Here is a 27,249-nt window from a genome sequence, read left to right as displayed (position 1 = left end):
TGAAGACTTAGTGTTTGGCACTAGATAGTCTGGCATTACCAGCTCTATCTCCACAGCGCTGCGAAGGAAGGACTGGCTACAGGAGCATACACTCCTGGGTTTTTAGCATTTCTTTAAACCAATCCCAGTCGTCTTAGGCGGGCTAAGCTCCAGATGCAGCGACGGTGGCTCTGTTAAATAATCTCAGGAAGGAACTTGTTTTGGTGGAACATTTGCACCCCGCAAAAGAAAATGCCACACAGACATTTAATCAATTAATCTAGAAAATAATCATCAGTTTAATTGACTATAAAAGTCAAAAAATTGTTAGTTGCAGTTTCCTTATGCAGTGTTTTTCCAACACGACCCTCCAGAAGAGTTCAGAGCTCTTCGGTTAAAGATAGAAACCATTCGTTGAGGTCTTTCATTTCTTTTTCAGTTGTCACCTGTCTGTATAATGATTTGAGCTGAAATATACATAAACACCAGCGAGATCCTTTAAAAGAAAGCTGCTCGTATCTGCACTGAAACTGTGAGAGACTACACCTGTTGTGCGATTTCATCATGTGGGTGGAACAGGCTGTTCTCGTCGTTCTAAAGCACTCAGCCTTTTCTGACCGACAGCTGTGAATCATAGTTCATGTTTGATCATTCGTTACAATCATAAGGTGAGATGTGGGTGTGTTGCTTCTGCCAGTGTTGTAGTACCCGAGTCCGGACCATTTTTTGAAAGTCTTGGATTTGGCCACATTTGTCCTCGGTCTTATCTCGGTTTTCAAATAAAAAGTACTCTAAATTTTATTTCAAGACCATAACTGCAGGGATATCACTAAATGATTTGTTTATTGACATCATTAATGTGATTGGATGCTAAACTCCCTGCTCCAAACTCCCTGCTCCAAACGCAACAAATAGCTCGACTCATGTCTAATTTGAAATGTGATCCTGTTAACTTCCTCTCACTGCCAGGAGAGTGAATGCAGGAGACAGGAGAAGAAGCTTTTGGCTGGCTACCTAAACAATAAGGAGTTCTTTTGCACAAAAAGAACATGTAAAAGAAAGCACTCTGCAGTGTGGTAAAGAGAGCACACAACAGTGTCTAAATTCTGTAAAGTTACGCTGACTGAGACGGCTGGGATCTTTCAGATTAATTTGAGGAGTACCTATGGTTAGCATTTTTCACATTTATCGTGCCGTGCATTGTGGAACTCACACTGGTCTTGTCTCGATAAAATGTCTCGGTCTCAATACACTCTGGTCTCAGTGATGCCTTGGTCTCGGATTAGGTGGTCTTGACTACAACACTGGCTCCAGCAACATGACCCTCCTGTTTCTGACACAATGCTGCTTCTTAATATATACGACACAACTTACACCTCATGTTCCCAGAATGTACGCTTCTTTTTTTCCAGACTCAACTGTACTAAATACACTGTAAACTACACGGTAAAGTCTGATTGTACCAATGTTTTTATTTTAACAAAGCGTATTGTGCTGCATATAATTGTACAATAAAATATAATAGTTGTTAAATCAAACTGTTGCCTTGTGTTCACCTACAAAATTAAGGTAATATTCAACTTTTAAAAACAGCAACAAATCTCTCTCTAAACTAGGATTGTACATTTATTTGAAGAATTCATTTCTGAAAGCATGGGATTAATTACAGCTGGAAGAAAGAGCTCGATCGTATTCACTCAACAAAATTAAAACTTATTATTATTAAAGGACAATGTAAAGTTCCCTACAACACAGGTAATGACAATGAAAAACCAAAGAACTGGAGAGCTTCTTGGAACTAATCTTTATGAAAATTAAGACGGTGCTCTTTGGCACGAACAAATCCAACGAGCAACAAGAAAAACTCCAAGGCCTTCGTTTTTTACAAAGAAAAAGTAAAATGTCTTAACTACATCTGACACATTCGAACTAGAATAAGATTAAAAACATCACTTTAACCTGTTTTGGCTTTCAGCCTTCTTCGGGAAGTTGGATGAAGGCATTTTACCTTTTAGTAAATTAGCCATTTACAGAAATGTTGATTAATGTGCATTGTCCTAATAACTAAATCTATATGAACAAAACAAATGAATGCTAGTTTGTTGGGAAGGGGGCTGAATAATGCTCCAAAGTTAGGCCACATTTTGTTGAGAAAAAAAAAACATTTTGCAAAGTGGTCTGTTGACCTCTGACCTCCAGTTATGTGAATGAAAATGGTTCTCTGGGTACCCACAAATCTCATGCACACTTTGTTGTTATAATAAAATTCAGTTTTTCCTTGGCAACTATCATGTATTATAAATGACGTACATATCTTTAAGCATGTTATCAAATGGCTTGAAAAATAGTACAAATAGCTGCTATAAATGGGAAACAATGTCCCAGTGTAGCGGAGTTAATAATTCCACTTGCAATTAAAAGGTAACTTTTTTTTGGCCAGTAGTTTCCATACGAGACAGGCTTTTTCTGTAACATGAGCACCATCTATCGCTGCTATTCTGCAGACTTTAGGGTAAATTCTTACACACCATCACCAGTCTGCAGTAGCCTCATGGTTTCATGGTAAGTAGACTGAGCTCCACTGTTATAGTTAGATACATGTGTTCATTGTGATAATATGTTATGTAGTATATGATGTGCATGTAGTATATCCACACAGGAGGTCTCAAATTTTATATTAGAGATCAATTTTGTTTTGTTTCTTTTGTTTTAGCTTAAATGAAAAAGCTCACTACGTTGTGCTAGCTTGCTAGTCTGGTTGAAGCTTAGCTTGATAACCTGACTTTAATGATACAACCGTGGCAACAGTAAACTGATCATTTCTATTTTCATTTTAGCTAACTAGAGCTCTTTATAGTAACGAATGTGCTTGTGAGACAATCCAATGCCTTCATTGTACTTCCTTAAAAAAAACTGGACGCTGAAACGTGTTGAAGTGATTTTTTTTATCTCATTCAAGTCTGAATGTGCCAGATATAATAAAAGCATTTCATCTGTTTTCTTGGATTTTTCCTTGACTCTCACAGTTAATGCCGGTTTGTTTTTCTTGTCCTCTGACGCGAGTCAGAGCTTCCAGGCGTTTTTCATCATAAGAATAAAGTAGACGTCACTGTCGATGGAGGCGCTGACGCCGCTGTAATAGTTGACGAACTCTTCTTTGGTCACCTGTTGGTTAGAGGAAAGATGTTACTGTCGACTGAGTCGCAGCATGACAAAGATCAAAGTGAATCAGACAGTTTTACTACGAAATAAAGAGCAGAGAAAAGGTCTGTTAATTAATCAGACGGCTGCTGTTTCCATCCAAGTGAGCCAAAAGTCAAGTCCATTTTATTTGTTTATACTTTCTGTAAGACAATCTGTAGATTTTCCTTTAAACATTCTGTCAAAGAAGAGGGGCCCTATTTTAACAATCTGAGCACACGGCGAGAAATCGCCTGGTGCAGGTGTGTTTAGGGCGTGTCCAAATCCACTTCTGCTAGTTTGACGGAGGAAAAAAGGGTCTGTGTGCCGGGCGCCTGGTTCTAAAGGGTTGTACTTAGTGTCTTCATTAATCAGAGGTGTGTTTAGGGCGTAACATGCAATCAACCAATGCCCAGAATGCACCTGAACACACCTCCCTGTAAGACCAGCACTCCCAGAATGCACCTGAACACACCTCCCTGTAAGACCAGCACAGATGGGAGCAGGTGCATTTGTTATTTAAACGACGAGGGTGCTGGACAGGAAACTGACAACTGGGTCGGCTTAAACTAGTAAAGACGCTGGAGTTGGGCTTTGCGCTGCGCCGGGTGCAGGATAGGACCCGAGGAAGTTAAACAACCCGTGCCTTGTAATGAATCAGACAGTCACAGGTGTGTTAAAGGTATTGTGTACTGATTTTAACTTGTTACAAACTGTGTGAATGTAATCAATATCACTCCAAATTTGACTTAATGTATTTCTGTTTATTTCAGTGTTACGTGTGTAACTCAGTGGTGGAATGTAACTAAGCACATTTACTCAAGTACTGTACTTAAGTAGAAATTTGAGGTACTTGTACTTAGTTACTTTCTACTTCTACTCCGCTACATTTCAGAGAGAAATATTGTACTTTTTACTCCACTACATTCATCTGTTACATCTTTAGTTACTAGTTTTCCTATTATTTAATGTATACTCTGTATGTGAGCTGTGTGTCTGATATTTTGATGCTGCAACAATGTTTTTGGGATCAATAAAAATCTATCTATCTATCTACAGTGCCTTGCGAAAGTATTCGGCCCCTTGAACTTTTCGACCTTTTGCCACATTTCAGGCCTCAAACATAAAGATATAAAACTGTAATTTTTTGTGAAGAATCAACAACAAGTGGGACACAATCATGAAGTGGAACAGAATTTATTGGATATTTCAAACCTTTTAAACAAATAAAAACTGAAATATTGGGCGTGCAAAATTATTCAGCCCCCTTAAGTTAATACTTTGTAGCGCCACCTTTTCTGCGATTACAGCTGTAAGTCGCTGGGGTATGTCTCTATCAGTTTTGCTCATCGAGAGACTGACATTTTTGCCCATTCCTCCTTGCAAAACAGCTCGAGCTCAGTGAGGTTGGATGGAAGGCGTTTGTGAACAGCAGTTTTCAGTTCTTTCCACAGATTCTCGATTGGATTCAGGTCTGGACTTTGACTTGGCCATTCTAACACCTGGATATGTTTATTTGTGAACCATTCCATTGTAGATTTTGCTTTATGTTTTGGATCACTGTCTTGTTGGAAGACAAATCTCCGTCCCAGTCTCAGGTCTTTTGCAGACTCCATCAGGTTTTCTTCCAGAATGGTCCTGTATTTGGCTCCATCCATCTTCCCATCAATTTTAACCATCTTTCCTGTCCCTGCTGAAGAAAAGCAGGCCCAAACCATGATGCTGCCACCACCATGTTTGACAGTGGGGAAAATTACAGTTTTATATCTTTATGTTTGAGGCCTGAAATGTGGCAAAAGGTCGAAACGTTCAAGGGGCCGAATACTTTCGCAAGGCACTGTATCTAGTTAATTTACTGAAGTAAAGGAATACTTCTTCCACCGCTTGTGTGACTTCACTTTTTTGAAGGAATACAAAGTACTAAGTATGTTAGTGACAAGACACAACAGTGAAATTATGAGACAGATATTTTAACCCAAAAAATAAATAAAAAATGAGCTTCATATTTGGATGGAAACAGCATGTGAGGAGTGTGTCTGAGTCCAGACACTGAAATGGAAAAGGATGATTTGGGTTTTGATTGAAGGACAGAGTGAAAAGTCAGAGTCAACCCGCTGCGTGAAACGATCAGACAGAAAACTATTTTACTACTGAGGTTTGTATCTTGTATGGTTCTTTGACAAATTCCAGACTGATGTCATGAAGTGGCGTATGTAGGACACGTCAAACCGTATGCCATTATTGGCGTGTTATCAAGACGTATCAACGCCGTTTGACCTCCATTGACTTACATTACTTTGGGATTGAGTGTGATTTGACGCCGTAGCGAGCAGTATGAAAGGCCGAAAATCTGTATAGGGAGGTTGGTCGGGGGGGGGGTGGGTCAAACAACACAGGACTTTCACCCAGGAGGCCTGGGATCGTGTCCCGCGTGACGTTTCCTTTCCATGTTTGTTCTTTTCCTAAACCCAACCTGCGTGTGACGTTTCCTAAACCCAAATATAGCCTCGCGATAAGACGCCACGTGGCTTTAGAAAGTGGCGTGTATGTTTACGCTGTGACGTTGCAGACTGCCGTCCGCTGTATACAGCGTAGACATAGCTCAAAATGCGTGGTATGTTTACGCGAATTCGTCATGATGTCATGTTGCAAATTCAATGTTTTTCTCTTTCTTGTATATTTAACCCTCGTGTTGTCTTCCTGTAGACCAGCAACTTTTAGTTTTCTGGGTCAAAATTTAAAGTTACTTACTGTTGTCACTTTTCCCGAAGTTTGATTTTTTTGGATATTTTTGTTGTTGTTTTGACCAAGTTTTTGAAGTTTTCTCCGACATTTCTTGACACTTTTTGGCGTATTTTTTTGTTGATTTTTCCCCTACATTTCTGTCACTTTTTTCAAAGTTCTTTAATCAATTATTTTTTCTTCAAATGCTATAAAATTAAATAAAACACCCAAATTCAATGAAAGTAGTGAACTGATCAGTTATTTAACTTGTGAAGAGCGTTGTAGAGAACCATCAACGTTATTCTTTTTGACAATTTGGGGGAAGGAAACCCAAATTTCTGACAAAGAAACGTTTTGAAAATGGGTCAAATTTGACCCTGAGGACAACAGGAGGGTTAAAAAAGTAAAAACCATACATTATACTTTTCCGAATATTCCCAGAGTCAACAGTGAGCAGTCTCTGTGGAGAGAAACAGAAAACACCCTGAAACGTAAACCTCCGCCGCCCGAACAATGAGCTCGTTTACCAGTAGGACGCTAAGTCACAGTTTCCAGGCATTTCTCATCATCACAATAAAGTAGACATCTGTATCGATGGATGCACTCACACCAGCATAATAATTCATAAACTCCTCCTTGGTCACCTTCAGAGAGTAATATCAGCATCAATGTACATTTATATCAATAATTACACAAACTGTAAACATTCAGGCTGTTCTCATGAAGCATTCGCACATATTGTTGTGAAAAGTAAAGCAGTGTAATCTGTATGTAGTCTAGCGACTGCTGCTGTATAAGAGCATGAAGATCCTTGTAGCGAGGAGGTCGGGGGGATGTTTGGCTCCTAAAAAATGGGGCTTTCAAGCCGGGAAGTTTTCATGTTACATTACATTACATGTCATTTACCTGACGCTTTTATCCAAACTGACTTCCAATTAAGTGCTGTCAACCTTGAAGGTGCAAACTCCAGACAACAATCATGTCCTGGAAGAAGTTAAGGAGAAAACACAAGACTTTCACGCAGGAAAACGGTGTTCATGTCCTGGAAGAAGTTAAGGAGAAAACACAAGACTTTCACCCAGGAAACAGGTGTTCATGTCCTGGAAGAAGTTAAGGAGAAAACACAAGACTTTCACCCAGGAAACAGGTGTTCATGTCCTGGAAGAAGTTAAGGAGAAAACACAAGACTTTCACCCAGGAAACAGGTGTTCATGTCCTGGAGAAGTTAAGGAGAAAACACAAGACTTTCACCCAGGAAACAGGTGTTCATGTCCTGAAGAAGTTAAGGAGAAAACACAAGACTTTCACCCAGGAAACAGGTGTTCATGTCCTGGAAGAAGTTAAGGAGAAAACACAAGACTTTCACCCAGGAAACAGGTGTTCATGTCCTGGAGAAGTTAAGGAGAAAACAAAAGAACTTTCACCCAGGAAACAGGTGTTCATGTCCTGGAAGAAGTTAAGGAGAAAACACAAGACTTTCACCCAGGAAACAGGAGTTCATGTCCTGAAGAAGTTAAGGAGAAAACACAAGACTTTCACCCAGGAAACAGGTGTTCATGTCCTGAAGAAGTTAAGGAGAAAACACAAGACTTTCACCCAGGAAACAGGTGTTCATGTCCTGAAGAAGTTACGGAGAAAACACAAGACTTTCACCCAGGAAACAGGAGTTCATGTCCTGGAAGAAGTTACGGAGAAAACACAAGACTATCACCCAGGAAACAGGTGTTCATGTCCTGGAAGAAGTTAAGGAGAAAACACAAGACTATCACCCAGGAAACAGGTGTTCATGTCCTGGAAGAAGTTAAGGAGAAAACACAAGACTTTCACCCAGGAAACAGGAGTTCATGTCCTGAAGAAGTTAAGGAGAAAACACAAGACTTTCACCCAGGAAACAGGTGTTCATGTCCTGAAGAAGTTAAGGAGAAAACACAAGACTTTCACCCAGGAAACAGGTGTTCATGTCCTGAAGAAGTTAAGGAGAAAACACAAGACTTTCACCCAGGAAACAGGTGTTCATGTCCTGAAGAAGTTAAGGAGAAAACACAAGACTATCACCCAGGAAACAGGTGTTCATGTCCTGGAGAAGTTAAGGAGAAAACACAAGACTTTCACCCAGGAAACAGGTGTTCATGTCCTGGAAGTGGTGTCTAAACTTAAGTATCGTCATCACATTAAGCTCACTTTTCATAGGATACATACGAATTGTTGTGCTAAGCTTTTCTTATGATATTATACGAATCGGTTCATGAGAATGCTTTTGTTAATGATGGTTATTATAAAGTGCTACCAGAGAGTTACCTTTCCATCTTTGTCATACGGAGAGTCAAAGTTGTCCAGAAACTTCCTGAAGATTTGATCCTCTGTCCACTCCCCGTTCTGATACTTGGGGTGGTGCTTAACGTTATAAACCCCTTGCAGGTCTTCGACAGTGATCACCCCGTCACCTGTCTTATCCAGCTTCCGAAATGCCTCCATCACCACCTCCTTCCTGGCCTTCGACATCTCTGGCTGCAGTTAACACATGAACTTTAGGACATGAAATGCTTCTTAACTGCCCAGTTAGTCTGAATATTAGCTAGGGTATTTTTGCTTTTTTTTTTATTAAAGATAGGTGCTAAAACAATACTTATAAAATGGTGCTGGTGTCTAAACGGGGCCTTAACCGATATTTAAAAAAAAGGTTGATTTCACACAGACTTGTGTCTTCTACAGGAGCAGAAACCTTTGTTTCACATCCTCACAGCTCGTGGTCAGTCTACCTCAGATGGTTTAGACATTATGGCTGACAATCAAAATCCTTATGGAGAAATAAACAGGATTTTTACTTACAGGACCACACTGTTGAGTATAATTAACACCTGGTTTCGTTACCCAACCCTTATATTTACCCTCAACGTAAGGAGAAACTCGTCAAAGTCGATGGTCCCGCTCCTGTCCTTGTCAAAGATTTGAAAAAGATCAATGGCTTCTTTCTTCTCAATCTGGACCCCGTAATCACTCAAACCCTTCAGGAACTCCTTCAGGTCCAGGGAGCGGCTGTTGTCATCATCCATTATTTTGAAGGTTCTGACAAACACAGTGTCAGTGTGAAATCTTTTTATAATGCTTTACAAACATGGCAACTGCATTCCAACTTCACATCAGTAAATACATAATAGTTAAAGTGAAAGTACTTATTGGTGGACAAAGTATTTAGACCTTTTACTTAAAGAGCCTGTATTATACTTTTCAGCGTCATAGTATAGTATGTTGAAAAAAATAGTAGAGTTATCCCTAGCATAACATGTCATTTAGCTGATGCTTTTATCCAAAGTGACTTACAATTGCTATATATGTCAGAGGTTGTACACCTCTGGAGCAACTAGGGGTTAAGTGTCTTGCTCAGGGACACATTGGTTGATGTATCACAGTAGGCATCAAACCCAGGTCTCCCACACCAAAGGCACGTGTCATATCCACTGCGCCATCACCACCAACACTAGCACGAGCCGTCATGAGAGCATCCTTTCATACTGCATCTCTGTGTGGTTTGCTGCGGGTTCTGCTGCAGACAAAAAGGCTCTGCAGAGAATTATCAAGATTGCAGAAAGACTCATTGGTTGCCCCCTCCCCTTCCTGTCAGATATTGCACTCTCTCAAGAGCCAAGAACATCATCAAGGACAATACTCATCCTGGCCACCACCGTTTTAAATTGTTATCCTCTGGTAGGCATTATAGGTCTATACAATCCAGCACCACCAGATTTAAAAATAGCTTCTTCCCATATGCAATGCTTTCCCTAAACAAAGGTAGTTAGACAAAGCCAGTCACTCACTGTCACCTCCTACACTTCTACACTTGCACCTATCTGATCATTGCTCTTTTACTGTTTTTATGTCCTAAGGATTATTTATTGTATTTATTGTATGCAGCCAGTGGAGTAGCACTCCTAATTTCGCTAAAATAGTTTGGTTGACTAATCAGGACCAATCGAGTCCAGCCGTTGAATGACGTCATCCATTCACAAAAGTGGCACTCCCATCACGGACTTTTTTTTTCTGCCTTCAAAGTCCGTGATGGGAGTGCCACTTTTGTGAATGGATGATGTCATTCAACGGCTGGACTCGATTGGTCCTGATTAGTCAACCAAACTATTTTAGGTTATGGTTGAGGTGAATGTGTGAATTTACCTGATGAAGGTCTGGGACCGAAACGTTGTATTTTTCTAAATAAATTATTGCTTGCGTAATGGTCAGTGTGCGGGATTTTCTCTCAACAATTTTTGATCTGTTACTTTTGATCATATCCTACGCACCTGCCCGACCAAAAGAGGTGTGCAAAAAGGTTTGCTCACGCTCTATTTTAAAGTACAATGACGATAAATGCATTAAAATTCTAATCATACCACCCTGCTTGAAGTCAGCAACAATCAGCCCGGTCCCCAAAAAAGCATCCTTGGAGGACCTGAATGACTGTAGACTGGTAGCACTCACTCCTGTTATAATAAAGTGTTTTGAGAAACTGAGCTCCTCTCTCCTCTCTCTTTCCATCTGAGTGTATCCATGTTCCAGAAAAGCTTGTTACTAACTTAGCTCTGGGGAGCTTATTCCCCAGAGCCCTTATGTTTGTTTCACCCAGAGTTTTCCTTGGATTAGGGTGGCACCTAAATCATGGTTGCAGCTGTCACCGTGGTTCTTCTCCGCGCCCTACTACACCCTGCTATGCCCTGCAGTGTCCTGCTACACCTTGCTACATACTGCAGAGCCCTGCTACGTCATGAACTACTAAAACTACTATTTTTAGTCATTGTTCCATTATCTTTATTGTGACTATTATTGCCACTGTTCACCCCCAACCGGCTCTGTCAGACACCACCTACCAAACCTCTGGGTTTGTCCGAAGTTTCTCAATAAAACAAGTCTTTCATCGCCACTGCAAACGCTTGCTCTTGGGGGAATTACTGTAATTGTTGTGTCTTTTTAAATTATAGAATGTGGTCTAGACCTACTCTCTCTGTAACTTGTCCTGAGATAATTCTTATGATTTGATAGTATGTCGAGAAAAAGTCATAGTATAGTATGTCGAAAAAAGTTGAAAAAAGTCATAGTATAGTATGTTGAAAAGTCATAGTATAGTATGTCCAAAAGTCATAGTATAGTATGTCAAAAAAGTCAAAAAAAAAAGTCATATTAATGTATGTCATAAAAAGTCTTTAAAAGTCATAGTATAGTTTTTCAAAACTTCAAAAACTCAAGAAAAAAAAATGGTATTTGAACCTACAACCTCAGATTATGAAGTATTACTTGAACCAGCAACTCATCTTGGTGAGCTAGTCCTGGAGTAGCAGATTTACTTGTTTGTTCTGTTAAAGTCATAATATATTATGTCATAGTATAGTATGTCTATAAAAGTCATAGAATAGTATGTCGAAAAAGTCGAAAAAAAAGTCATAGTATAGTATGTCGAAAAAAGTCAAAAAAAGGTCATAGTATAGTATGTTGTAAAAAGTGATGGTATAATATGTCAAAAAAGTTGAAAAAATATAGTATATTGAAAACAGTCTTAAAAACTCTCAAGAAAGAGATGGGACTTGAACCTACAACCACAGATTATGAAATATCAGATGAGCAGCTAATCTCAGTGAGCTATTCCTGACACTCCTAACATACTTGTTTGTTCGGTCATTTGTTATGTACACCAAAAGTCATAGTATAGTATATCAAAAAAAGTCAAGAAAAAGTCATAGTATAGGGAATTTCTGGATTTCCAGCATCCACCGATGAGGACGAATCAGAGTGAAGGTGAGTCAAAGCTACTAGTAGCTTAACAGGCACTTTTCATAACTATATCAAAATGGATTAAAGTGTTTTTTTGTGTAAAACACCTTAAAATATGGAATATAATACAACTTTATTGTCCAGCTGAAGCCAAAAAACCTTCAAATAACCTTTTTTTTCGACATACTATACTATGACTTTTTTCAACATAATATAATATGATTTGTTTCAACTTTTTTCAACATACTATACCATGACTTTTTTCGACTTTTTACGACATACTATACTCTGACTTTTTTCGACTTTTTTCGACTTACTATACTATGACTTTTTTAGACTTTATTCAACATACTATACTCTGACTTTTTTCGACTTTTTTCAACATACTATACTATGACTTTTTTCGACTTTTTTCGACATACTATACTCTGACTTTTTCGACTTTTTTCGACTTACTATACTATGACTTTTTTAGACTTTTTTCAACATACTATACTCTGACTTTTTTCGACTTTTTTCGACATACTATACTATGACTTTTTTAGACTTTTTTCGACATACTATACTCTGACTTTTTTAGACTTTTTTCGACATACTATACAATTCGTTTTTTAGACTTTTTTTGACATACAATAATATGACTTTTTTCAACATATTATACTCTGACTTTTTTCGACTATTTACGACATACTATACTCTGACTTTTTTCGACATACTATACTATGACTTTTTTCGACTTTTTTCGACATACTATACTATGAATTTTTTCGACTTTTTCGCAACATGCTATACTATGAATTTTTTTCGCACATACTATACTATGACTTTTTCGACTTTTTACGACATACTATACTCTGACTTTTTTCGACTTTTTCGACATACTATACTATGACTTTTTTCGACTTTTTGACGCATACTAAACCTATGACTTTTTTCGACATACTATACTATGACTTTTTTCGACTTTTTTCGACATACTATACTATGAATTTTTTTCGACATACTATACTATGAATTTTTTTCGACATACTATACTATGACTTTTTTCGACTTTTTTCGACATACTATACTCTGACTTTTTTCGACTTTTTTCGACATACTATACTATGACTTTTTTCGACTTTTTTCGACATACTATACTCTGACTTTTTTCGACTTTTTTCGACATACTATACTCTGACTTTTTTCGACTTTTTTCAACATACTATACTCTGACTTTTTTCGACTTTTTTCGACATACTATACTATGACTTTTTTCGACTTTTTTCGACTTTTTAAAAATATTTTTTTTTATATATACTATGACTTTTTAAAACATTTTTCTACATATGGGCCAGTGGTGGGCTAAAGGTTAAAGAAGAATTTTGTTAAGCGAGGTCGCCGGTTCAATCCGAGACCGACAGGATCAGGATCTGGGAGGTCTTAGTTTTTCCTCCAGAGCTGAGAGAGACTTTCATCTTTCAGTTGCCCCCACTCAGGTTGTTGGAGCTGTTTTTAAATACTTGCAGCTTCTTCCCTCTCTGCGTTCATCGTGTCCAGTCAGCAGAGGACGGTCCGGAGAGAAGGCGCCGGGTGCCACCGTAGACACCGCTTGGTTCGATCCCAGCCAGAGGTAAAGACCACAACTACAACATTAAAACTAAAGGGTTGCTTTGCGTTCTCAAACTTCGTGCGTTTGCGTTGGCGTTGCGTGCGTTGCGTTTGCGTTGCGTTTGCGTTGCGTTGCCTTGGTGTCGATTTCAACTTGGGAATTTCTGGAATTTCAGCAGCTCCACCGATGAGACCGAATCAGAGTGAAGGTGAGTCAAAGCTACTGTAGCAACAGGCACTTTTCATAACTATATCAAAATGGATTAAAGTGTTTTTTGTGTAAAACACCTTAAAATATGGAATATAAAACAACTTTATTGTGCAGCTGAAGCCAAAAACCTACTAAAATAACCTTGTTTTTTCGACATACTATACTATGACTTTTTAGACTTTTGATGACATACTATACTATGACTTTTTTAGACTTTTGATGACATACTATACTATGACTTTTTTCAACATAATATAATATGATTTGTTTTGACTTTTTCGACATACTATACTATTCGTTTTTAGACTTTTTCGACATACCATAATATGACTTTTTTAGACATACTATACTATGACTTTTTTCGACTTTTCGACATACTATACTGTGACTTTTTTTCGACATACTATACTATGACTTTTTTCGACTTTTTACAACATACTATACTATGACTCTTTTAGACTTTGTTCGACATAATATAATATGGCTTTTTATGACATACTATACTATGACTTTTTAAACTTTTTCTACATATGGGCCAGTGGTGGCTAAAGGTTAAAGAAGAAGTTTTGTTAGCGGGAGGTTGCCGGTTCAATCCCCAGACCGACAGGATCAGGATCTGGGAGGTCTTAGTTTTTTCTCCAGAGCTGAGAGACTTTCATCTTTCAGTCAGCCCCACTCAGGTTGTTGGAGCTGTTTTAAACTTCCTGCAGCTTCTTCCTCTCTCTGGTTCATCGTGTCAGTCAGCAGGAGACGGTCCAGGAGAAGCGCCGGCTGCCACCGTAACCCGCTGGTTCGATCCCAGCCAAAGGTAAAGACCCACAACTACACTTAAAACTTAAAGAGTTGCTTCGTTCTCAAACCGATGCGTTGCGTTGCGTTTGCGTTGCGTTGCCTTGGTGTCGATTTCAACTTGGGAATTTCTGGATTTCCAGCATCCACCGATGAGGACGAATCAGAGTGAAGGTGAGTCAAAGCTACTAGTAGCTTAACAGGCACTTTTCATAACTATATCAAAATGGATTAAAGTGTTTTCTTGTGTAAAACACCTTAAAATATGGAATATAAAACAACATTATTGTCCAGCTGAAGCCAAAAAACCTTCAAATAACCTTGTTTTTCGACATACTATACTATGACTTTTTTTAGACTTTTGATGACATACTATACTATGACTTTTTTCAACATAATATAATATGATTTGTTTTGACTTTTTTCGACATACTATACTATTCGTTTTTTAGACTTTTTTCGACATACCATAATATGACTTTTTTAGACATACTATACTATGACTTTTTTCAACATGATATACTCTGACTTTTTTAGAATTTTTTCGACATACTATACTATGACTTTTTTAGACTTTTTTCGACATATTAAACTGACTTTTTTTCGACTTTTTACGACATACTATACTATGACTTTTTTCGACATACTATACTCTGACTTTTTTCGACTTTTTACGAAATATTATACTATGACTTTTTTAGACTTTTTTCGACATATTATACTATGACTTTTTTAGACTTTTTACGACATACTATACTATGACTTTTTTCGACATACTATACTCTGACTTTTTTAGACATACTATACTCTGACTTTTTTAGACTTTTTACGACATATTATACTATGACTTTTTTCGACTTTTTTCGACATACTATACTATGACTTTTTTCGACATACTATACTCTGACTTTTTTAGACATACTATACTATGACTTTTTTTGACTTTTACGACATACTATACTATGACTTTTTACGACTTACTATACTCTGACTTTTTACGACTTACTATACTATGACTTTTTACGACTTACTATACTATGACTTTTTACGACTTACTATACTCTGACTTTTTTAGACATACTATACTATGACTTTTTTCGACTTTTTACGACATACTATACTATGACTTTTTACGACTTACTATACTATGACTTTTTTAGACTTTTTACGACTTACTATACTATGACTTTTTTACTTTTACTCTATACTATGACTTTTTCCTTTTTGACATATACTATGACTTTTTTCTTTTTCGACATACTATACTATGCTTTTTCGACTTTTACATATACTATACTTTTCTTTTTGCTACTATATTTTGCTACTATACTATACTTTTTCTTTTACACATTTTCTTTACATCTTTTTTTTGTTTTTTTTTTTCTTCTTTTTTTTTTTTTCTTACCTTTCTTTTTCGACATACTATACTATGACTTTTTTCGATTTTTTCGACATACTATACTATGACTTTTCGACTTTTTTTGACATACTATACTATGACTTTTTGACTTTTTACGACATACTATACTATGACTTTTTCGACTTTTTTCGACATACTATACTATGACTTTTTCGACTTTTTTCGACATACTATACTCTGACTTTTTTACGACATACTATACTATGACTTTTTTAGACTTTTTACGACATACTATACTATGACTTTTTTAGACTTTTTACGACATACTATACTATGACTTTTTTAGACTTTTTACGACATGGATTTCCAGCATCCACCGATGAGGACGAATCAGAGTGAAGGTGAGTCAAAGCTACTAGTAGCTTAACAGGCACTTTTCATAACTATATCAAAATGGATTAAAGTGTTTTTTTGTGTAAAACACCTTAAAATATGGAATATAATACAACATTATCGTCCAGCTGGAAACCAAAAACCTTCTAAATAACCTTTTTTTTCGACATACTATACTATGACTTTTTTAGACTTTTGATGACATACTATGACTTTTTTCGACTTTTTTCGACATACTATACTCTGACTTTTTCGAACTTTTTTGACTTACTATACTATGACTTTTTTGACTTTATTCAACATACTATACTCTGACTTTTTTGACTTTTTTGACATTACTATACTATGACTTTTTTAGACTTTTTTTCGACATTACTATACTCTGACTTTTTTAAGACTTTTTTTCGACATACTATACAATTCGTTTTTAGACTTTTTTGACATACAATAATATGACTTTTTTCAACATATTATACTCTGACTTTTTCGACTATTTACGACATACTATACTCGACTTTTTCGACATACTATACTATGACTTTTTTCGACATACTATACTATGACTTTTTTCGACTTTTTTCGACATACTATACTATGACTTTTTACGACATACTATACTATGACTTTTTTCGACTTTTTACGACATACTATACTCTGACTTTTTTCGACTTTTTTCGACATACTATACTATGACTTTTTTCGACTTTTTACGACATACTATACTATGACTTTTTACGACTTACTATACTATGACTTTTTTCAACTTTTTTCGACATACTATACTATGACTTTTTACGACTTACTATACTATGACTTTTTACGACATACTATACTATGACTTTTTTTCGACTTTTTTCGACATACTATACTATGACTTTTTTAGACTTTTTTTGACATACTATACAATTCGTTTTTTAGACTTTTTTTGACATACAATAATATGACTTTTTTCAACATATTATACTCTGACTTTTTTCGACTATTTACGACATACTATACTCTGACTTTTTTCGACATACTATACTATGACTTTTTTCGACTTTTTTCGACATACTATACTATGAATTTTTTCGACATACTATACTATGACTTTTTTCGACTTTTTTCGACATACTATACTCTGACTTTTTTCGACTTTTTTCGACATACTATACTATGACTTTTTTCGACTTTTTTCGACATACTATACTATGACTTTTTTAGACTTTTTTCGACATACTATACTATGACTTTTTTCGACTTTTTTCGACATACTATACTCTGACTTTTTTAGACTTTTTTCGACATACTATACTATGACTTTTTTCGACTTTTTTCAACATACTATACTCTGACTTTTTTAGACTTTTTTCGACATACTATACTATGACTTTTTCGACTTTTTACGACATACTATACTCTGACTTTTTACGACTTTTTACGACATACTATACTATGACTTTTTTCGACTTTTTACGACATACTATACTCTGACTTTTTTCGACTTTTTACGACATACTATACTATGACTTTTTTCGACTTTTTTCGACATACTATACTCTGACTTTTTTCGACTTTTTTCGACATACTATACTATGACTTTTTTCGACTTTTTACGACATACTAAACTATGACTTTTTTCGACATACTATACTATGACTTTTTTCGACTTTTTTCGACATACTATACTATGAATTTTTTCGACATACTATAGTATGAATTTTTTCAACATACTATACTATGACTTTTTTCGACTTTTTTCGACATACTATACTCTGACTTTTTTCGACTTTTTACGACATACTATACTATGACTTTTTTCGACATACTATACTCTGACTTTTTTCGACATACTATACTATGACTTTTTTCGACTTTTTACGACATACTATACTATGACTTTTTACGACTTACTATACTATGACTTTTTACGACATACTATACTCTGACTTTTTACGACATACTATACTATGACTTTTTTCGACTTTTTACGACATACTATACTATGACTTTTTTTGACTTTTTACGACATACTATATTATGACTCTTTTGAACTTTGTCCGACATAATATAATATGGCTTTTTATGACATACTATACTATGACTTTTTTAAAACATTTTTCTACATATGGGCCAGTGGTGGCTAAAGGTTAAAGAAGAAGTTTTGTTAGCGAGGTCGCCGGTTCAATCCCCAGACCGACAGGATCAGGATCTGGGAGTCTTAGTTTTTCCTCCAGAGCTGAGAGAGACTTTCATCTTTCAGTTCGCCCCACTCAGGTTGTTGAGACTGTTTTTAAACTTCCTGCAGCTTCTTCCTCTCTCTGGTTCATCGTGTCAGTCAGCAGAGGAGACGGTCCCGAGGAGAAGGCGCCGGCTGCCACCGTAGACACCGCTGGTTCGATCCCAGCCAGAGGTAAGGCCACAACTACACACACATTAAAAACTTAAAGGGTTGCTTTGCGTTCTCAAACTTCGTGCGTTTGCGTTGCGTTTGCGTTGCGTTTGCGTTGCGTTTGCGTTGCGTTTGCGTTGCGTTGCCTTGGTGTCGATTTCAACTTGGGAATTTCTGGATTTCCAGCATCCACCGATGAGGACGAATCAGAGTGAAGGTGAGTCAAAGCTACTAGTAGCTTAACAGGCACTTTTCATAACTATATCAAAATGGATTAAAGTGTTTTTGTGTAAAACACCACCTAAATATGGAATATAAAACAACTTTATTGTCCAGCTGAAGCCAAAAACCTTCAAATAACCTTGTTTTTCGACATACTATACTATGATTTTTTAGACTTTTGATGACATACTATACTATGACTTTTTTAGACTTTTGATGACATACTATACTATGACTTTTTTCAACATAATATAATATGATTTGTTTTGACTTTTTTCGACATACTATACTATTCGTTTTTTAGACTTTTTTCGACATACCATAATATGACTTTTTTAGACATACTATACTATGACTTTTTTCGACTTTTTACGACATACTATACTGTGACTTTTTTCGACATACTATACTATGACTTTTTTCGACTTTTTACAACATACTATACTATGACTCTTTTAGACTTTGTTCGACATAATATAATATGGCTTTTTATGACATACTATACTATGACTTTTTTTAAACTTTTTTCTACATATGGGCCAGTGGTGGCTAAAGGTTAAAGAAGTTTGTTAGCGGGGATTGCCGGTTCAATCCCCAGACCGACAGGATCAGGATCTGGAGGTCTTAGTTTTTTCTCCAGAGCTGAGAGAGACTTTCATCTTTCAGTCGCCCCCTCAGGTTGTTGGAGCTGTTTTAAACTTCCTGCAGCTTCTTCCTCTCTGGTTCATCGTGTCAGTCAGCAGAGGAACGGTCCCGAGGAGAAGGCGCCCGGCTGCCACCGTGACACCGCTGGTTCGATCCCCGCAAAGGTAAGCCCCACAACTACACACACTTAAAAACTTAAAGAGTTGCTTTCGCGTTCTCAAACCGTGCGTTCGTTGCGTTTCGCGTTTGCGTTGGTGTCGATTTCAACTTGGGAATTTCTGGATTTCCAGCATCCACCGATGAGGACGAATCAGAGTGAAGGTGAGTCAAAGCTACTAGTAGCTTAACAGGCACTTTCATAACTATATCAAAATGGATTAAAGTGTTTTCTTGGTAAAACACCTTAAAATATGGAATATAAAACAACATTATTGTCCAGCTGAAGCCAAAAACCTTCAAATAACCTTGTTTTTCCCATACTATACTATGACTTTTTAGACTTTTGATGACATACTATACTATGACTTTTTCAACATAATATAATATGATTTGTTTTGACTTTTTTTCGACATACTATACTATTCGTTTTTTAGACTTTTTCGACATACCATAATATGACTTTTTAGACATACTATACTATGACTTTTTTCAACTATTATACTCTGACTTTAGACTTTTTTACGACGCATACTAATACTATGACTTTTTTAGAATTTTTTCGACATACTATACTATGACTTTTTTAGACTTTTTTCGACATATTAAACTGACTTTTTCGACTTTTACACCCATACTATACTATGACTTTTTTCGACATACTATACTCTGACTTTTTTTGACTTTTTACGAAATATTATACTATGACTTTTTAGACTTTTTTCGACATATTATACTATGACTTTTTTCACTTTTCGACATACATATACTCTGACTTTTTTCGACATACTATACTATGACTTTTTCGACTTTTTCCGACATACTATAATATAACTTTTTAGACTTTTTTCGACATATTATACTATGACTTTTTCGACTTTACGACATTATACTATGACTTTTTTCAACATACTATACTCTGACTTTTTAGACATACTATACTATGACTTTTTTCGACTTTTTACGACATACTATACTATGACTTTTTTCACACTACTAACTCTGACTTTTTTGAGACATACTATACTATGACTTTTTTTCGACTTTTTTCGACATACTATACTATGACTTTTTACGACATACTATACTCTGACTTTTTTAGACATACTATACTATGACTTTTTTCGACTTTTTACGACATACTATACTATGACTTTTTTCGACATACTATACTCTGACTTTTTTAGACTTTTTACGACATACTATACTATGACTTTTTCGACTTTTTTCGACATACTATACTATGACTTTTTCGACTTTTTTCGACATACTATACTATGACTTTTTTAGACTTTTTACGACATACTATACTATGACTTTTTTCGACTTTTTTCGACATACTATACTATGACTTTTTCGACTTTTTTCGACATACTATACTATGACTTTTTTCGACATACTATACTCTGACTTTTTCGACTTTTTACGACATACTATACTATGACTTTTTTAGACTTTTTACGACATACTATACTATGACTTTTTTAGACTTTTACGACATTGGTTCCAGCATCCACCGATGAGGAACGAATCAGAGTGAAGGTGAGTCAAAGCTACTAGTAGCTTAACAGGCACTTTCATAACTATATCAAAATGGATTAAAGTGTTTTTTTTGTAAAACACCTTAAAATATGGAATATAATACAACTTTATCGTCCAGCTGAAGCCAAAAAACCTTCAAATAACCTTTTTTCGACATACTATACTATGACTTTTTTTAGACTTTTGATGACATACTATACTATGACTTTTTTCAACATAATATAATATGATTTGTTTTGACTTTTTTCGACATACTATACTATTCGTTTTTTAGACTTTTTTCGACATACCATAATATGACTTTTTTCGACATACTATACTATTCGTTTTTTAGACTTTTTTCGACATACCATAATATGACTTTTTTCAACATAATATAATATGATTTGTTTCAACTTTTTTCAACATACTATACCATGACTTTTTTCGACTTTTTACGACATACTATACTCTGACTTTTTTCCACTTTTTACGAAATACTATATTATGACTTTTTTCGACTTACTATACTATGACTTTTTTAGACTTTTTTCGACATACTATACTATGACTTTTTTAGACTTTTTTCGACATACTATACTATGACTTTTTTAGACTTTTTTTGACATACTATACTATGACTTTTTTAGACTTTTTTCGACATACTATACTATGACTTTTTTAGACTTTTTTCGACATACCATAATATGACTTTTTTCGACATATTATACTCTGACTTTTTTATAATTTGTTCGACATAATATAATATGGCTTTTTATGACATACTATACTATGACTTTTTTTAAACTTTTTTCTACATATGGGCCAGTGGTGGCTAAAGGTTAAAGAAGAAGTTTTGTTAGCGGGAGGTTGCTGGTTCAATCCCCAGACCGACAGGATCAGGATCTGGGAGGTCTTAGTTTTTCCTCCAGAGCTGAGAGAGACTTTCATCTTTCAGTCGCCCCACTCAGGTTGTTGGAGCTGTTTTTAAACTTCCTGCAGCTTCTTCCTCTCTCTGGTTCATCGTGTCAGTCAGCAGAGGAGACGGTCCCGAGGAGAAGGGCGCCGGCTGCCACCGTAGACACCGCTGGTTCGATCCCAGCCAGAGGTAAGGCCACAACTACACACACATTAAAAACTTAAAGGGTTGCTTTGCGTTCTCAAACTTCGTGCGTTGCGTTTGCGTTTGCGTTGCGTTTGCGTTGGTGTCGATTTCAACTTGGGAATTTCTGGATTTCCAGCATCCACCGATGAGGACGAATCAGAGTGAAGGTGAGTCAAAGCTACTAGTAGCTTAACAGGCACTTTTCATAACTATATCAAAATGGATTAAAGTGTTTTCTTGTGTAAAACACCTTAAAATATGGAATATAATACAACTTTATTGTCCAGCTGAAACCAAAAACCTTCAAATAACCTTGTTTTTTGACATACTATACTATGACTTTTTTAGCTTTTGATGACATACTATACTATGACTTTTTTCAACATAATATAATATGATTTGTTTCGACTTTTTTCGACATACTATACTATTCGTTTTTAGACTTTTATCGACATACCATAATATGACTTTTTTAGACATACTATACTATGACTTTTTTCAACATAATATACTATGATTTGTTTCAACTTTTTTCAACATACTATACTCTGACTTTTTTTCGACTTTTTAAGACATACTATATTCTGACTTTTTTCCACTTTTTACGAAATACTATAATATGACTTTTTTCGACTTACTATACAATGACTTTTTTAGACTTTTTTGACATACTATACTCTGACTTTTTTTTTTAGACTTTTACGCATACTCTGACTTTTTTAGACTTTTTACGACATACTATACTCTGACTTTTTTAGACTTTTTACGACATACTATAATATGACTTTTTTAGACTTTTTTCGACATACTATGACTTTTTAGACTTTTTCGACATACTATACTATGACTTTTTTAGACTTTTTTCGACATACTATACTATGACTTTTTTAGACTTTTTTCGACATACTATACTCTGACTTTTTTCGTCTTTTTCGACATACTATACTATGACTTTTTCGACATACTATACTACGACTTTTTCGCATTATACTACGACTTTTTTCGACTTTTTACGACATATTATACTCTGACTTTTTTAGATTTTTTTCGACATACTATACTCTGACTTTTTCGTCTTTTTTCGACATACTATACTATGACTTTTTCGACATACTATACTAGGACTTTTTCGACATTATACTACGACTTTTTCGACTTTTTACAACATATTATACTCTGACTTTTTTAGACTTTTTTCGACTTACTATACTATGACTTTTTTCGACTTTTTACGACATATTATTCTCTGACTTTTTTAGATTTTTTTCGACATACTATACTATGACTTTTTACAACATACTATACTATGACTTTTTTCGACATACTATACTCTGACTTTTTAGACTTTTTACGACATACTATACTATGACTTTTTTCGACATACTATATTATGACTTTTTTAGACTTTGTTCGACATAATATAATATGGCTTTTTATGACATACTATACTATGACTTTTTTAAAACATTTTTCTACATATGGGCCAGTGGTGGCTAAAGGTTAAAGAAGAAGTTTTGTTAGCGAGGTCGCCGGTTCCAATCAGGATCAGGATCTGGGGTCGTTGCTTTCTTCCCCCCCCCCCCCCCCTCCTCTCTTTCCCCCCCCCCCCCCTCCTTTTTCCCCCCTTTTTTTCCCTTTTTTTTCTTTTTTTTTTTTTCTTTTTCATCGTGTCAGTCAGCAGAGGAGACGGTCCCGAGGAGAAGGGCGCCGGCTGCCACCGTAGACACCGCTGGTTCGATCCCAGCCAGAGGTAAGGCCACAACTACACACACATTAAAAACTTAAAGGGTTGCTTTGCGTTCTCAAACTTCGTGCGTTTGCGTTGCGTTTGGTTTGCGTTGCGTTGCGTTTGCGTTGGTGTCGATTTCAACTTGGGAATTTCTGGATTTCCAGCATCCACCGATGAGGACGAATCAGAGTGAAGGTGAGTCAAAGCTACTAGTAGCTTAACAGGCACTTTTCATAACTATATCAAAATGGATTAAAGTGTTTTCTTGTGTAAAACACCTTAAAATATGGAATATAATACAACTTTATTGTCCAGCTGAAGCCAAAAAACCTTCAAATAACCTTTTTTTTCGACATACTATACTATGACTTTTTCAACATAATATAATATGATTTGTTTTGACTTTTTCGACATACTATACTATTCGGTTTTTAGACTTTTTTCGCATACCATAATATGACTTTTTTAGACATACTATACTATGAATTTTTCAACATAATATAATATTTGTTTCAACTTTTTTTCAACATACTATACTCTGACTTTTTTCGTCTTTTTTCGACATACTATACTCTGACTTTTTTTAGACTTTTGATGACATACTATAGTATGACTTTTTTCAACATAATATAATATGATTTGTTTTGTTTTTTTGACATAATACTATACTATTCGTTTTTAGACTTTTTCGACATACCATAATATGACTTTTTTAGACATACTATACTATGACTTTTTTAGACTTTTTTCGACATACTATACTCTGACTTTTTTCGACTTTTTTAGACATACTATACTACGACTTTTTTCGACTTTTTACGACATACTATACTCTGACTTCTTTCGACTTTTTACGACATATTATACTCTGACTTTTTTCGACTTTTTTCGACTTACTATACTATGACTTTTTTCGACTTTTTACGACATATTATTCTCTGACTTTTTTAGACTTTTTTCGACATACTATACTATGACTTTTTACAACATACTATACTATGACTTTTTTGACTCTGTTCGACATAATATAACATGGCTTTTTATGACATACTATACTATGACTTTATTTAAAACTTTTTTCTACCATATGGGCCAGTGGTGGCTAAAGGTTAAAGAAGAAGTTTTGTTAGCGAGGGTCGCCGGTTCAATCCCCAGACCGACAGTTATCAGGATCTGGGAGGTCTTAGTTTTTCCTCCAGAGCTGAGAGAGACTTTCATCTTTCAGTCGCCCCACTCAGGTTGTTGGAGCTGTTTTTAAACTTCCTGCAGCTTCTTCCTCTCTCTGGTTCATCGTGTCCGTCAGCAGAGGAGACGGTCCGGAAAGAAGCGCGGCCGGGCTGCCACCGTAAACACCGCTGGTTCGATCCCAGCCAGAGGTAAGGCCACAACTACACACACATTAAAAACTTAAAGAGTTGCTTGCGCTTCTCAAACTTCGTTGCGTTGCGTTGCGTTTGTTGCGTTTGCGTTGCGTTGCGTTACGTTGCGTTGCGTTGGTGCGATTTCAACTTGTGAATTTCTGGATTTCCAGCTTCCAACGATGAGACCGAATCAGAGTGAAGGTGAGTCAAAGCTACTAGTAGCTTAACAGGCACTTTTCATAACTATATCAAAATGGATTAAAGTGTTTTTTGTGTAAAACACCTTAAAATATGGAATATAATACAACTTTATTGTCCAGCTGAAGCCAAAAACCTTCAAATAACCTTGTTTTTCGACATACTATACTATGACTTTTTTAGACTTTTGATGACATACTATACTATGACTTTTTTAGACTTTTGATGACATACTATACTATGACTTTTTTCAACATAATATAATATGATTTGTTTCGACTTTTTTCGACATACTATACTATTCGTTTTTAGACTTTTTTCGACATACCATAATATGACTTTTTTAGACATACTATACTATGACATTTTTCAACATAATATACTATGATTTGTTTCAACTTTTTTCAACATACTATACTATGACTTTTTTCGACTTTTTACACGACATACTATACTCTGACCTTTTTCCCACTTTTTACGAAATACTATAATATGACTTTTTCCGACTTACTATACTCTGACTTTTTTAGACTTTTACGACATACTATACTCTGACTTTTTTCGACTTTTTACGAAAATACTATAATATGACTTTTTTCGACTTACTATACTCTGACTTTTTTAGACTTTTTACGAAATACTATAATATGACTTTTTACGACTTACTATACTCTGACTTTTTAGACTATTTTCGACATACTATACTATGACTTTTTTAACTTTTGATGACATACTATACTATGACTTTTTTAGACTTTTTTCGACATACCATAATATGACTTTTTTCGACATACTATACTATGACTTTTTTAGACTTTTTTCGACATACTATACTATGACTTTTTTAGACTTTTTTCGACATACTATACTCTGACTTTTTTCGTCTTTTTTCGACATACTATACTATGACTTTTTTTAGACTTTTGATGACATACTATACTATGACTTTTTTCAACATAATATAATATGATTTGTTTTGCCTTTTTTCGACATACTATACTATTCGTTTTTTAGACTTTTTTCGACATACCATAATATGACTTTTTTAGACATACTATACTATGACTTTTTCGACTTTTTTTTCGACATACTATACTCTGACTTTTTTAGACTTTTTTCGACCATACTATACTATGACTTTTTCGACATTATACTCGACTTTTTTCGACTTTTACGACATATTATACTCTGACTTTTTTCGACTTTTTGACTTTCTATACTATGACTTTTTTCGACTTTTTACGACATATTATTCTTTGACTTTTTAGATTTTTTTCGACATACTATACTATGACTTTTTACAACATACTATACTATGACTTTTTTAGACTTTGTTCGACATACTATACTCTGACTTTTTCGACATACTATACTCTGACTTTTTTAGACTGTTTTCGACATACTATACTCTGACTTTTTTCGACGCATACTATACTATGACTCTTTTAGACTTTGTTCGACATAATATAATATGGCTTTTTATGACATACTATACTATGACTTTATTTAAAACTTTTTTTCTACATATGGGCCAGTGGTGGCTAAAGGTTAAAGAAGAAGTTTTGTTAGCGAGAGGTCGCTGGTTCAATCCCCAGACCGACAGGATCAGGATCTGGGAGGTCTTAGTTTTCCTCCAGAGCTGAGAGAGACTTTCCTCTTTCAGTCCGCCCCTCAGGTTGTTGGAGCTGTTTTTAAACTTCCTGCAGCTTCTTCCTCTCTCGGTTCATCGTGTCAGTCAGCAGAGGAACGGTCCGGAGGAGAGAGCGCCGGCTGCCACCGTAGACACCGCTGGTTCGATCCCAGCCAGAGGTAAGGCCACAACTACACACACATTAAAAACTTAAAGAGTTGCTTTGCGTTCTCAAACTTCGTGCGTTTGCGTTGCGTTTGCGTTGCGTTGCGTTTGTGTTGCGTTTGCGTTGCGTTGGTGTCGATTTCAACTTGGGAATTTCTGGATT

The 27,249-nt window shown here is 35.7% G+C and overlaps 1 protein-coding gene across 3 annotated transcripts in view; it reads right to left on the bottom strand.

Moving 5' to 3' along the window:
- Positions 1-1,431: 1,431 nt before the first annotated feature.
- capslb (calcyphosine-like b) overlaps positions 1,432-27,249 on the bottom strand; it is a 73,520-nt gene continuing 47,702 nt past the window's right edge. For 2 of the 3 annotated variants that reach the window (XM_039779568.1, XM_039779570.1), the window contains exons 3-5: positions 8,772-8,949; positions 8,182-8,391; positions 1,432-3,144 (exon numbers count right to left, since the gene is read on the bottom strand). In XM_039779568.1, the coding sequence (XP_039635502.1) occupies positions 3,043-3,144; positions 8,182-8,391; positions 8,772-8,949 (490 nt within the window). In that variant the 3' untranslated portion in view covers positions 1,432-3,042. Of the gene's footprint in view, positions 3,145-6,410; positions 6,528-8,181; positions 8,392-8,771; positions 8,950-27,249 lie in introns of all 3 variants that reach the window. The other variant, XM_039779569.1, reaches the window with a different exon arrangement.

The sequence above is a fragment of the Perca fluviatilis genome, chromosome 17, assembly GCF_010015445.1.
Source record: "Perca fluviatilis chromosome 17, GENO_Pfluv_1.0, whole genome shotgun sequence".
NCBI lineage: Eukaryota > Metazoa > Chordata > Actinopteri > Perciformes > Percidae > Perca > Perca fluviatilis.
Note: the sequence above shows the minus strand (reverse complement) of the source record. Positions and strands in the feature narration are given on the sequence as shown.